Consider the following 15,082-nt stretch of genomic DNA (forward strand, 5'->3'; position numbering starts at 1 on the left):
GATGAGTCCAGGAGCGATACAGCTGCATACTGTTCCCTCTTTCTTGCCTAAAGTGGTCTGGGATTTTCACTTGAATCAGTGCATTTCCTTGCCGCCATTGGATAAGGGAAAAGATACGGAAGAGTATTGCCTGCTGTGTCCTTTGGATGTCAAGAGATATGTGCTGTATCTAGAGGTTTCTAAACCTTTCTGAAAAACGGATTGCCTGTTTGTCCTTCATGGAGGAAGGAAGCAGGGCGAACCAGTTTGGGTAGCTACAATAGCTCGCTGGATTAAGTAGGTAGTCATGGCTGCATATGTGGAGGCTGAAAAGCCATTGCCTACTCAGATTAGGGCTCATTCCACTAAGGCTCCCGCAGTGTCATTGGTGGAGGTTAGATTGTTTCCTGTCTATATTTGCTGAGCTGCGATGTAGTCCTCCTTTAACATTTTTTCCAGGTATTATTGGCTGGATGTGCAGGCCTGGGAAGATGCAGCCTTTGCATATGCGCTGTTGACTGGACCATGGGCAGCCTCCCACCCTAATTGGAAGTAGCTTGGGTACATCCCACTGGTCCTGAGTACATCTGTCTACATGCTAGGAAAGGAGAAATTACTACTTAACTGACAATTTCGTTTTCCTTAATGTAGACAAATGGACTCAGCTTCCCACCCTTGGCTGCCGCATGGTTGGTTTAATGGTCCTCCTGGTTGGTTTAATGTGTCATCCAGTCCATAGATTGGGGTATATGCATTAATTACCTGTGTTCAGTGTTTCCTGTTTGAGTACAGTAATGGCTGACTTTTTAATCAATTTTTTTTATATGTTCACATTCATTTTTAAAGAGAATACTGGCAGGCTGGTGTCTCTGCAGGAGTATATATACTGTGACGTCAGCTTGCTTAGTCTCCATCTGCTGGGAGAGCTGCATAGCCCACTGGTCATGAGTCCATCTGTCTACACTAAGGAAAACAAAATTATTAGGTAAGTAATAATTTCTCCATATATACAAAATCACTCTCGAAGAAGGAGAAATAGAAACAAGTTAAATCAGGTACCATAGTGGCCCCCATTGCTGTGCCTTTACCCTGTTTTAAAAAAAAAAAAAAAAAAAAAAAGAAAAATGCCACAGAATTCAAAATAATTCTCCATCAATGCTAGTTTTGCTAAAGCAACCCAAAAAGATTTAGGAACTCTTAACAGGTGCAATTTGAAGATCCATAAAGTTCTTAATCATTGAAAGGGCCTCGCATTGTGGAATATTGGGATATAAGGGTTCTATGTCTATTGTTGCTAATCAAAAGTCCCTGTCATTTATAATCAACTGATGCAGATGTTGAAAAAAAACTCAGAAGAATATAAAACAGAAGACGAGATATCAAAACCAAATGGCTGAAAAAATCTATCCACAAATTTAGATAGGGGTTCCAAAATCAAACCCAACCGTGATGCAGTCGGTCTCCCCAGCGATGCAACTAGACTTTTATGAATCTTAGGAGGAACATAAAGGCAAGGAATCTTGGGATACTTCTCAATCAAAAATCACCTGAGAGGAGCTTTAAATGGATATTTGAAATTGTTATATTACAGTTTGTTTGGAAGGAACATTTGAAGTTGTGGTTTTCCATCAACATTTGAGATTCATCTTTTTGATGTCCAAGAAAAACATTTTTTTGCAGTGTGATAGTGGGGTACTTTTTTGGGCATTGTCTTTTGGGTTTATTTTTGATGGAAATTTTTAATTTTTATAAGAGGGGTTGTATCGTTTATAGATATATGTGGGCCCTTGTAGTATTTTTAAATGTTTCAAATAGCTATTAGATTTATGGTTTTATGACTTCATTTTTTTGAATTAAATTTTTGGTATTTGTTTTGTGATTATTTTGAAAATAAAAAGTATATATATTTTTAAAAAGCTGTTGCTAGCTTTGAATGTTTTTAATTAATTTTTAGTATGCTAATCAATTTTCAATATTTTTTTTTATAGATTTATGTTGATAAAGTTAAATTCTGTATTTCTTCTGAAATATTTTTTGTGTTCTGCTGTATGATGTTTCCAGTTATTCTGGCTTCTGAAAATGAACCCAGCAAATGGTATCATAAGTTTGGTGATAGTAGTATAGAATTTCTTGGAAGGTTTCTGAGAGATGATTATAATTTGCCTCTTCTACAATTTCATCAATCTGGGTTCATTCTTGTGTAGGTAATAAAGGAATTTGCAAATGAATCCTAGCTTGATAGTTGTGCTGTGGGTGGGCCACGTCAGAGCTGTAAATTCCTGAAAGCTTGAAGCTTCTCTAGGTGTTTATATGAAGCATGAATCTTAAAATATATTGGCTTTAGGGAATAGCAATTGTATGAAAATAATTACAATTTATTGGCTCCTGTGTGATCATCAGATTTTCAGCACTTTCAGTTTTATCCTTTTAAATTTTTTATTTTTTTTTTACGATTTAGTTTTAGTTGGAATTTTGAACATTCTAATGCCATGAAACTATTTATTTATTTAAGTTCTTTTTTATACCGACGTTCATGGCACAAGTCATATCGCATCAGTTTACATCAAACGAAGGTTTACATCGAACAAGATATATTACATCAAACAGAGATGGATTAACCAAAAACTATTCAGTTAAAGAAGAGGAAAGAAGAACGAGGAGGTTATAACTAGGAATTAGAGATACAGAAATTGAGAAACATATCAACAAGATACATTAGCATTCGTTATAGTGTCTGCCAAGTAACATAACATGGTGGGGTAACAATTGACATTTGCGGGATATCGAATTAGATATGATTAGGTTGGGTATCTAAAGACGTTTGTGATGTTAGGGAAAGGCTCGAGTGAGCAGCCAGGTCTTAAGTTTTTTTTCTTGAAGGACAGTGGGCAGTTTTCCTGGCGGAGGTCGGGGGGGGGCATATTGTTCCAAAGGGCTGGTCACACTTTTAGTTCTAGAATAGGCTGAGCTATCTTAATTCTAATTTCCTACTTCAAAATCATGTCTCTTTTCCAACCCCTTTCTCTGCCAGGTGCTCAACCCCCCCCCCCCCCCCCCCGCCAAAAAAAAACTTTTAGCGTGTAGACAGATGGACTCAGGACCTTCCAGCAGATGGAGATGGAGCAAGCTGATGTCACAGTATATATATATTCCTGCACTGACCCAAGGCTGCCTATATTCTCAGTCTCCAGCAGATGGTGGACATGCATCTCCCTATGGGAATTGCTGTGAATTTTGAAAGGAGAATTTTATACTGAGGAAAAGAAAGCTCTGTTCTTCTGCAGTGATACCTAAAGGTCCCTCCCCCAGTTGAGAATTCCTGAGGTGATTTCCATGGATTTCCTGATGTGGACTTAGCTGCTTGTACAGTGGAAAGGTGGCAGTGACAGCAGCTGCCCTCTCCCCCTGTAGCCAGAGACAGTCTCTGTACTCTTCCGTTAAGTGCTGAGCTCTAGTAAGTTTTCAAAAAAACTGAGAAGAACTTTTACTTACAGAGAAGGGGTTTTACGGCTTCCTTTGGTCTCCCTGCTCAGTGTGCTGTTCTGACGATGTTCCCACTCCCATTGGGGTTAAGTAAACTGGGCAGCCTGGCGGGTTGAGTGGTCTGGGTGTGCTAGGCCCTACGGTAGGCTTTTCTTGGCACGCAGCATGGTGGGCCGTTGCGGCATTTTCGCACACTCTTGTGCACGCTTTCTGCCCTTTGCTGCAGTGGTTCTCAACCTTTTTCGGCCGTGATACACCTGACAGATGGTTCTCACATGCGTGACACACTGAACATGTCACCGACACGGGGCTAAATATAAACATGCATTCTGCATCCTCAGGAACCTCCTCGACCCCCAACAATGGGTGCAGAGCAGAACTAGGGCATTACCCGTATAACTCACCATACAAAAAAGATTTTCTGGTTCTGATGACATCTCAGTAAAAACAAAGAAAACTCCCTTTACTGGCAGGCACAATTCCCCTCATGAAAAGACAGTACCACTAATGCATGTCCTATTGAGAAAATACAACAAAATAAGATTGATACAAATGCCTACATGCTAGGAAACATAGAAACATAGAAATGATGGCAGAAGAAGACCAAACGGCCCATCCAGTCTGCCCAGCAAGCTTTCGCACTTTTTTTTTCTCTCACATACTTATATGTTTCTCTTGGCTCTTAGTAACCTTTTTTTTATTCTATTTCCCTTCCACCCCCGCCATTAATGTAGAGGTTCAAATATGCTTTATTTTTAATAGTATATTTTATGATTTTGTGCCGGATGAAAATATTTTATGGATGTGCCGGAGGAAAATACCTCATCTCGGTCACACACACACAGAACTGACCTTCAACAAGTACAGAAAGACCACAAATTATAAATATGAAGACAAACTGGAATGAAAAACCAAAAAAGCCACTCTGCATGCAGTGTAAACCTGAAGAAATGGAAAGAGAAATATAGCCCCCAACATAGTCCCAGGATCTGCAATAATGCACACAAACTAATCTGCACAAAGTTACACCTGTATTATGGAACACACTCATACAAAAACAACCCTATCTATGAAAAGGCAACACTACAAATTAACCCATACCCTAAACACTAATTCACCTCCTATTAGGAAAGCAGAACAAGCCCCTGCTATAGATCCTCACACAGAAATAATTGTAAAACTATACTAATAAAAGTTACAAAATAGCTGATGAACAGAATAACATCCAACAATTAGAAACTCATAAAAATTATTAAAAATTGTGCAAGTATCAATAAAATATTTCAAAACAGTAGACATATCACATAATACCCAATAATAAAATGACAGTCAATCAAGAAAAATAAACTTAAAAAGCCACCTTTACTTACCCTCTCCAGCAACTCATCTACTCCTTTCCCTTGCAGGCCAATAGCACACACACACCAGAAGCAGTAATGGCTGTTGAAGCTCTGAACTCACGGTCCTCTTCCTTAGAGCCCACAACCAGTCACTCACAAACGTCTGTCTCACACACACCAGTCACCTCCCTGACCAGTCTTTCTTCCTCACCCACATACAAGATTCACCTCCCTAGCCAGTCTGTCTTACTCTTGCTCCTATTCTACCACTCACGCACCCAGGCACTCATTCTACCACTCACACAAGCTCTCACTCACGCACCCAGGCACCCATTCTACCACTCACACACAAAGCTGCCACTCATGCACCCAGGCACCCATTCTACCACACACATATACAAAGCTGCCGCTCACGTACACACAAGCAATTTTCTTCTCTCTCATGGAGCCTCTTTTTGTTTGTCCCAATAAGCCTGGCCTCTGCCGGCCTGGCCTTTGACAGCAGCACGCAGCATCACTCCGCTGCTCAGCCCCGCCAGTCTGGCCTCTGGTGGCAGCATGCAGCTTCTCCCATTCAGCCACTGGCCACACAGCATTTCTCCACCACCAGCTGCATCAGCCCACTGGGGGATGATTGATCCTCTGATAGGCCAATCTGTCTCTGGGGAGAAGGGAAACATAACTGGGGCTGGGTGTCACCGGGAGCTGCAACACCTGCCAGTGCTTGGCAACACATTGGTTTGACGCGACACACCAGTTGAGAATCACTGCTCTTCAGGACATCTGTTTGCAGATGCATCGGCTCTGTGCACATGTTGTCCACCCGCACTAGGCGCGACTTTTGTGCGCATAACATTTTGAGCGTGGTGATATGCCCAGTGGGGCACAGTAGTAATGCGTGCGCATTGCCGCGCTTCTTGCTGGGGCATCTATAATTTGTGTGCATAACTTTTTTGAGTGAGAGCCACTTGAACGAACAGTTACCGCTGCTCATGGTGCCAGTACACGAGAAGCCCAAGTGCCTTTCTCTTTGTGTTTCCTGTCATATTAGTGCTTCTCAGCCTAACATTTCAGTGCTCTTCAGATACTCAGGAAGAGTTGTCTTCCTCAGATTTTGCTAAATGTGGATCCTCTCATTTTGATGATGGTTTGGTTACAGTTTAGGCTGGAAGTGTGCTAGATCTGGTACTGCTGCAGGAGATGGCAGTTCAGTTGGGCTGCTTCAGTGCGTTCTGAGCTTGGTCTGGATCCGGCTGCTTTTTCTTGGGTGGAATTTTTTCAAAATTTGCAAGCCTTTGTTCAGGCGCATTCCTCTACTTTTATCTACTCCAGTCATGTCAGACCCTCAGCTGGTGGCCCCTCCCTCTTCCAATCCTATAGCTATGCACCATGGTATGCCTCTGTTCATCACAGGTGTCCCCAGTGGGGACCCGTATGGTATAGATGATGAAGGGAATTCTGATTCCTTGGATGATATTGAAATTCCTCCTGGTTTGGAGCCGTATCAAATCATATTATGGTTCTTTAATAGAGATGAACTACCGGCCCTGATTTCCCAGACGTTGAAGATGCTTGGGAGTGCCTGAGGCGGATTCTAAGAGCCAAAGAAGAATCCGATTTTGGTCTCCATGCATAAATCCTCTTGCCTTTTTCCTGTTATGGATGCCATTCAAGAATTGATTGATTGTCCTGGAGGCAAATTTCAAAGGGGTTGGGCATTGGAAGGTCTATACCCTCTGGATCCTGCTGTGAGAGCGTTTGCATTTTCCCTGCTGTGAGAGTATTTGCATTTGCCCAAAGTAGATGTGCTTGTCTGCTGCCGTATCTAAATGGACAACTATCCCTGTGGAGGGAGGACAGGCCTTGAAGGATATGCATGATAGGTGGATTGAGTCTATCCTTCAGCAGGCCTTTGACATACTGGCGATGACCTTGCAGATTACATCCTGTTGCAATCTCCCTCGGGAGGTGGATGAATTGGGGGTGAATTCCAGAGCAGTTACGGAATCCACTTTCACCTTTTTTGGCAGAAGTGATTTGGCGGGCTGTGATTTGGTCCGTAATGGCGGCCAGATGTCAGCTATGGTTATGGAATTGGTCAGCTGATGCAGCCTTCAAGGTTAATCTTATAAAAATGCACTTTCAAGGCTCACTCTTGTTTGGGAGTGAGTTGGAAAAGCTAGCCTATAAGTGGAGCAAATCTCTAGTTCCTTAGTTACCGGAGGATAGGAAGCAATTGCAGCACCCCTTTTCTATGAGGGGTCATCTCAAGGGTTCCAAGCTTTTTTGTCCCTTCAGAAACCTGACCTTTCAGAGGACTCAGCCTTTTGGTATGTCTCAGTCCTTTCGTCGCTGACAGTGCAAGAGAGGTGCAGGCTCAGGTGGCGGCCCATCCCAAGCTTCCCAATGAAGTTTTGTCGACCCACCTTTGGGAGGAGGAGATAGGGGGACATCTATCTTTCTTTTATCAGAGGTGGGTCGAGATCACATTGGATCAATGGGTCCTGGAAGTGGTACGGGAAGGGTATGCGCTGGAATTTCTCAGCATTCCTTGGGATGTGTTCATGGTGTTTCCTTGCTAGTCCCCTCAGAAGAAGCAGGCAGTCGAGTCTATGCTTCTGAGGCTCCTTCGGCTGAGGACTGTAGTTCTTGTGCCTGCATCTCAGGAAAATACGGGGCACTATTCCATTTCTTTTGTTGTTACCCAAGCCCCATCCTGACCTCATGAGTGTCAACCATCATCTGCGAATGACTCATTTTTGCATGGTAACTTTACAATCTGCGATAATGGCCGTACAATCAGAGGAGTTTCTTCCCTCCCTGATCTGTCTGAGGCTTATCTTCATATTCCCATCCGTTTGAAGCACAAACGTTTTCTACACTTTGCGGTGCTGGGTCGCCATTATCAGTTTTGGGCGCTGCCTTTTGGTCTGGCCACCACCCCCAGAACTTTTTCCAAGGTTATGGTGGTAGTGGTGGCGGCGTTGAGAAAAGATACGATACTGGTACATCCATACTTGGATGACTGGCTAATCTAGGCCAGGTCCTCTGCAGAAAGCTGTCTCAACCAACAAGGTTTTTTCCTTGCTGCAGGAGTTGGGTTGGGTGGTAAACCTGGCCAAGAGCAGACTCCGGCCTTCTCAATTGGAGTATCTGGGAGTTCACTTCGACACAAGGCTGGGCCAGGTTTTTCTACTGGACACACGGATCCAAAAGTTGATGTCTCAGGTGCATCAGTTGGTGAACACTCACCTTCTGATGGTGTGGAGCTATCTAAAGGTGCTCAGTTTGATGTCGGCAACCCTGGAAGTGGTGCCATGGATGAGGGCACATATGCGTCCTCTTCAGCACTTACTGCTGTCTCGTTAGAACCCGCAGTATCGACTATTCGGTTCGGCTCCAATTGCTGATGGAAATCTGCTCTTGCCTCCAATGGTGGTTGCAGGAGGCTCAACTGAGAAAGGGAGTTTCCTTGTCCTCCCCAACCTGGTTGGTGCTCATGACAGATGCGAGTCTCCAGGGTTGTGGAACTCATTGTCAGGAACTGATGGCCAGGGATGTTGGATGGGCGAAGAGGCTCTCTGGAACATCAATCGCCTGAAAGCCCGAGAGGTCAGATTGTTGTTCTTGCAGTTCAGTCACAGACTACTGGGTTGAGTGGTCCGCGTGATGTCAGAAAACGCAACGATGGTGGCCTACATCAATCACCTGGGAGGAACCAAAAGCCAGTAAGTGTCACAGGAAATAGACCAATTTATGGAATGGACGGAAGGACACCTTCAGATGATTTCAGCCTGTCTCATCATAGGAAAAAACAACATACGAACAAGACTTTCTCAGCAGGGAGAGTCTGGACCCCAGAGAATGGGTGTTATCCACCGAGGTATTTCAGTTGATAGTGGATTGCTGGGGCCTTCTGTCTCTAGACTTGCTGGCGACTTCTCACAATGTTAAAGTTCCTCGATTCTTCAGTCGCAGGAGTGATCCGTGGGCCATGGGCATCGATGCTCTCGTACCGTCTGGCCGGAAGATGAATTGATTTATGTCTTTCCTCCATTGCCCTTGCTGGGCAGGGTCATTCGCTGAATCGAAATCCACAGGGGGCTAGTACTCCTGGTGTCTCCGGATTGGCCCCGGCGTCCGTGGTATGTGGATTTGCGGAGACTACTGGTGGAAGACCCCTTTTGACTTCCACCGCACATGGATTTGTTGCAGCAGGGGCCGGTTCCTCACAAGGATCTGGCTCGGTTCTGTCTTATGGTTTGGCCCTTGAGAGGACTCGCCTATTTGAGTGTGGATATTCTTCTGTAGTGATTGCTACCTTACTGCACGCTCTGAAGTTCTCCATGTCTCTTGCAAATGTGCAGGTTTGGTGAATATTTGAGGCCTGGTGCGTGAAGCATGGTGTTCTTCCTCGTTCAGTTAAGATCCCACTTATTCTAGATTTTTTACAGGATGAGTTGAATAAGGGATTTGCCCTTAATTCCCTGAACATAAGAACATAAGAAAATGCCATACTGGGTCAGACCAAGGGTCCATCAAGCCCAGCATCCTGTTTCCAACAGTGGCCAATCCAGGCCATAAGAACCTGGCAAGTACCCAAAAACTAAGTCTATTCCATGTAACCATTGCTAATGGCAGTGGCTATTCTCTAAGTGAACTTAATAGCAGGTAATGGACTTCTCCTCCAAGAACTTATCCAATCCTTTTTTAAACACAGCTATACTAACTGCACGAACCACATTCTCTGGCAACAAATTCCAGAGTTTAATTGTGCGTTGAGTAAAAAAGAACTTTCTCCGATTAGTTTTAAATGTGCCCCATGCTAACTTCATGGAGTGCCCCCTAGTCTTTCTACTATCCGAAAGAGTAAATAACCGATTCACATCTACCCGTTCTAGACCTCTCATGATTTTAAACACCTCTATCATATCCCCCCTCAGTCGTCTCTTCTCCAAGCTGAAAAGTCCTAACCTCTTTAGTCTTTCCTCATAGGGAGCTGTTCCATTCCCCTTATCATTTTGGTAGCCCTTCTCTGTACCTTCTCCATCGCAATTATATCTTTTTTGAGATGCGGCGACCAGAATTGTACACAGTATTCAAGGTGCGGTCTCACCATGGAGCGATACAGAGGCATTATGACATTTTCCATTTTATTCATCATTCCTTTTCTAATAATTCCCAACATTCTGTTTGCTTTTTTGACTGCCGCAGCACACTGCACCGACGATTTCAATGTGTTATCCACTATGACACCTAGATCTCTTTCTTGGGTTGTAGCACCTAATATGGAACCCAACATTGTGTAATTATAGCATGGGTTATTTTTCCCTATATGCATCACCTTGCACTTATCCACATTAAATTTCATCTGCCATTTGGATGCCCAATTTTCCAGTCTCACAAGGTCTTCCTGCAATTTTATCACAATCTGCTTGTGATTTAACTACTCTGAACAATTTTGTGTCATCTGCAAATTTGATTATCTCACTCGTCGTATTTCTTTCCAGATCATTTATAAATATATTGAACAGTAAGGGTCCCAATACAGATCCCTGAGGCACTCCACTGTCCACTCCCTTCCACTGAGAAAATTGCCCATTCAATCCTACTCTCTGTTTCCTGTCTTTCAGCCAGTTTGCAATCCACGAAAGGACATCGCCACCTATCCCATGACTTTTTACTTTTCCTAGAAGCCTCTCATGAGGAACTTTGTCAAACGCCTTCTGAAAATCCAAGTATACTATATCTACCGGTTCACCTTTATCCACATGTTTATTAACTCCTTCAAAAAAGTGAAGCAGATTTGTGAGGCAAGACTTGCCCTTGGTAAAGCCATGCTGACTTTGTTCCATTAAACCATGTCTTTCTATATGTTCTGTGATTTTGATATTTAGAACACTTTCCACTATTTTTCCTGGCACTGAAGTCAGGCTAACCCGTCTGTAGTTTCCCGGATCGCCCCTGGAGCCCTTTTTAAATATTGGGGTTACATTTGCTATCCTCCAGTCTTCAGGTACAATGGATGATTTTAATGATAAGTTACAAATTTTTACTAATAGGTCTGAAATTTCATTTTTAGTTCCTTCAGAACTCTGGGGTGTATACCATCCGGTCCAGGTGATTTACTACTCTTCAGTTTGTCAATCAGGCCTACCACATCTTCTAGGTTCACCATGATTTGATTCAGTCCATCTGAATCATTACCCATGAAAACCTTCTCCATTACGGGTACCTCCCCAACATCCTCTTCAGTAAACACCGAAGCAAAGAAATCATTTAATCTTTCCACGATGGCCTTATTTTCTCTAAGTGCCCCTTTAACCCCTCGATCATCTAACGGTACAACTGACTCCCTCACAGGCTTTCTGCTTCAGATATATTTTAAAAAGTTTTTACTGTGAGTTTTTGCCTCTACAGCCAACTTCTTTTCAAATTCTCTCTTAGCCTGTCTTATCAATGTCTTACATTTAACTTGCCAATGTTTATGCTTTATCCTATTTTCTTCTGTTGGATCCTTCTTCCAATTTTTGAATGAAGATCTTTTGGCTAAAATAGCTTCTTTCACCTCCCCTTTTAACCATGCCGGTAATCGTTTTGCCTTCTTTCCACCTTTCTTAATGTGTGTTCAGATTGTGACTCTTATATATTTCAGAGGTACGGTGAGTGACTCACTTTCGTTCCATCCTGATGTGGCCTGTTTCACGAAGGGAGTAAAGCATCTTCGGTCTCCCTTGCAGTTGCCAGTTACTTTGTGGAGTCTTAACCTGGTGCTGGATTTTTTAGCGGGCGCTAAGTTTCGACCGCTGTGTAGCCTTTCCTTGCAGTTGTGGACTGTGAAGACTGTTGCTGGTGACTGTATGTTCTGCTTTTTTATTCAACGCACAATTAAACTCTGGAATTTGTTGCCAGAGGACGTGGTTAGTGCAGTTAGTATAGCGGTGTTTAAAAAAGGATTGGATAAGTTCTTGGAGGAGAAGTCCATTACCTGCTATTAAGTTCACTTAGAGAATAGCCACTGCCATTAGCAATGGTAACATGGAATAGACTTTGTTTTTGGGTACTTGCCAGGTTCTTATGGTCTGGATTGGCCACTGTTGGAAACAGGATGCTGGGCTTGATGGACCCTTGGTCTGACCCAGTATGGCATTTTCTTGTGTCACATTTCCAAGTTGCAGGCCTTATCTTGTCGGGAGCTGTTCCTTTGGGTGACTCCAGGGGTGTTGCAGTTGCATACTGTTCCTTCCTTCTTGCCTAAGGTGGTCTTTGAGTTTGATTTGAATCAGTCCATTTCTTTGCCGTCGCTGGATAAGGTCAGGGACGTGGAGAGGTTTCGCCTCCTGCATTACTTGGATGTCAGGAGACTTGTACAGAATCTGGAGGTTTCTGAATCTTTCTGAAAGTCGGATTGTCTGTTTGTCATTCATGGTGGAAGGAAGTAGGTTGAACCGGCTTCGCGGGCTACCATAGCTCACTGGATTAAGGAGATGGTCACGGCTGCGTATTTGGATGCTGAAAAGCTATTGCCCTCTCAGGTTAGGGCTTATTCCACTAGAACTCAAGCAGTGTCATGGGTAGAGGTTAGGTTATTGTCTCCCATCGACAGTTTCCAAGCTGCGACATGATCCTCCTTACACACCTTTTCCAGGTTTTATCGTCTGGATGTGCAGGCCCGGGAGGACGCAGCCTTTGATTGTGAGGTGTTAACTGGACCACAGGCAGCCTCCCGCCCTGTTCGGGAGTAGCTTTGGTACATCCCACTGATCCTGAGACCATCTGTTTACACACTAGGAAATGGAGAAATTATTTACCTGATAATTTTGTAGTTTCCTTAATAGTTTCCTTAGTGTAGGCAGATGGACTCAGCTTCCCATCCTTGACTGCCAACTGATTGTATCAATAGACCTCCTGTGGGGATATGGATCCAAGGGATTACTTTCCCTAGTGTTCATTCAGTCCCTAGCTTGGGGTACCTATGTTACTTGAGTTCAGTGTATATTGTTTGTCGAGTACAGTTATTTACTGTTTTTAATCAAGTTTTTTCCTAATCTGTCCACAGTTGCTTTTGAAGAGAATACTGGCAGGCTGGGATCACTGCAGGAGTATATATAGAGATAGATATATAGATATAGTGATGTCAGCTTGCTCCATCTGCTGGCAGGGTAGCATAACACACTGTTCCTGAGTCCATCTGTCTACACTAGGGAAAACATAATTGGCAGGTAAGTCATTTCTCCAATACTTGAAAATAAAGGTTATATATTGTTGTAGTTAATGTTGATGTGATGTGATCTGTGTGTACCTTATCAGTTTAGAAGATGTTACAGTTAAGTCCACATTTTGTTATAAGATAGATATTTTCACTTATTTCAAATAATTGGAAAAACTTGGGACATTAGATGCAAAAATAATGTATTTCTTTAATAGGTTCAACACACATCTTTGAATGCAAATGAATCTTTGCAAGAAAAATGGGCAACTCCTTTGTGTCCAGCCACAAATATGCAAACTTCCTTGTGTCTGGGAATGAATCAGCTTCAGTTATCTTCATCTGTACATCCTATGCCAAATCCAAATTCTACATCTTTAACAGCTACTGCATGTAGCTTGCTCCACTCGGCAGCAGCTGGAACCCAGCTCAAGACATCCTCAAACTCAAGGTATGAAAATAACTCAAATATGAACATTTATTGAGGCATCAACAAAGATATGTATGTGTACGAAGTGAGAGCATTGAGAAACAAAAATGGGGCATAAGTCAGTTGAAAAATTGACAACTAGAGTAGAGAAGAAGGGAATTTTCTCTAATTATGGGATACCACAAGTCTCACTGCTGTCTCCTATGTCATTTAACATCTGCTGTGTCCTTTGGGAGTAATACTGCAATCTTTTGGGATTCCTTACTGGATTTATGCTGATGATGTCCAGTTCATTTTGCCATTAGGCTCAAAGAATAGCTATGAACATTTCAAAACTACTTTCTTAAAGCCATCACTGACTGAATGACATTCGGTATATTAAGCCTTAACTCCAAAAACTGAATTTATTTTTTTATAAGCAGTAGCTTAATTCCAGTATCAGACTAGAACATTGCTTTGGCCAGCATATCTCCTGACATTGAAAACTCAAGTTTGAGATTTAGGAGTGTGTTTATATTCTAAGTTGACTTCGACCTTCATATGATTGCAATTGCTAAATCTTCCTTTGCTAAGATACATGCAGTTTGCTTGCTATAACCTTTTTTTGCAGCCGGCTGATCTTAGTACTGCTACCTGTAGTACAGTTTATTTTGCTTGGACTACTAAAACACTCTGTATAGATTTACCATCTAAATACATAGATTACAAGAAACCCAAAGTGCAGCTACATTCATTATTATTGGTTATTGCTATAAGTAATACATTTCTCCTTTTCTAAATTACTTGTATTGTATATAGCTCCTACTAACTTGATACTCTAAGATATTGAACCTTGCCTTTAAGGTATTGAGCATTAAGGGTCCGGTGCATTTACAGTCCTATGTATTTTTATTTATCCACCCATCTATTCTGATCTAAGTTTGATGCACGTCTCTGTATTCTATCATCAATGGAGATATGAGTAACTGTTACCCATAACAATCTTTTCTTCTTCTATGCCTGTGTTGTGTAACTCATTGTCTGTGGACTGTTGCCTTCAAAATAACTAGCTATGTTTTAGAAAATTGGTGACAGTATGGATCTGTACATAACTTAAGAACATAAGATATGCCATACTGAGTCAGACCAAGGGTCCATCAAGCCCAGTACCCTGTTTCAAACAGTGGCCGATTCAAGTCACAAGTACCTGGCAAGTACACAAACATTATATAGATCACAAGCTACTATTGCGTATTAATTACTGTCATAGCAGTTTATGGATTTATCCTATAGGACCTTATCCAAACCTTTTTTAAACCCAGTTACCCTAACGGCTGTAACCACATCCTCTGGCTTTAAATTCGAAAGCTTAACTATGCGCTGAGTGAAAAATAATTTTCTTCGATTTGTTTTAAAGGAGCTACTTGCTAACTTCATGGAGTACCCCCTGGTCCTTCTATTATCTGAGAGAGTAAATAACCGATTTACATTAACTTGATTAAGTCCTTTTATGCTTTTGTAGACTTCTATCATATCCCCCCCTCAGTCATCTCTTCTCCAAATGGAATAGCTCTGACTTCTTTAGCCTTTCCTCATAGGGCAGCCATTCCATGCCCCTTATCATTTTGGATGCCCTTCTCTGCACTTTCTCCAGTGCAGCTA

At 42.4% G+C, this 15,082-nt stretch overlaps 1 protein-coding gene across 3 annotated transcripts in view; it reads left to right on the forward strand.

Annotated features, from left to right (window-relative positions):
- BUB1 (BUB1 mitotic checkpoint serine/threonine kinase) overlaps window positions 1-15,082 on the forward strand; it is a 403,183-nt gene that overhangs the window by 113,326 nt on the left and 274,775 nt on the right. For all 3 annotated transcript variants that reach the window (XM_029594322.1, XM_029594320.1, XM_029594321.1), the window contains one exon: window positions 13,230-13,462. In XM_029594322.1, the coding sequence (XP_029450182.1) occupies window positions 13,230-13,462 (233 nt within the window). The remainder of the gene's footprint in view (window positions 1-13,229; window positions 13,463-15,082) is intronic.

Source organism: Rhinatrema bivittatum, chromosome 3 (assembly GCF_901001135.1).
Source record: "Rhinatrema bivittatum chromosome 3, aRhiBiv1.1, whole genome shotgun sequence".
Taxonomy (NCBI): domain Eukaryota; kingdom Metazoa; phylum Chordata; class Amphibia; order Gymnophiona; family Rhinatrematidae; genus Rhinatrema; species Rhinatrema bivittatum.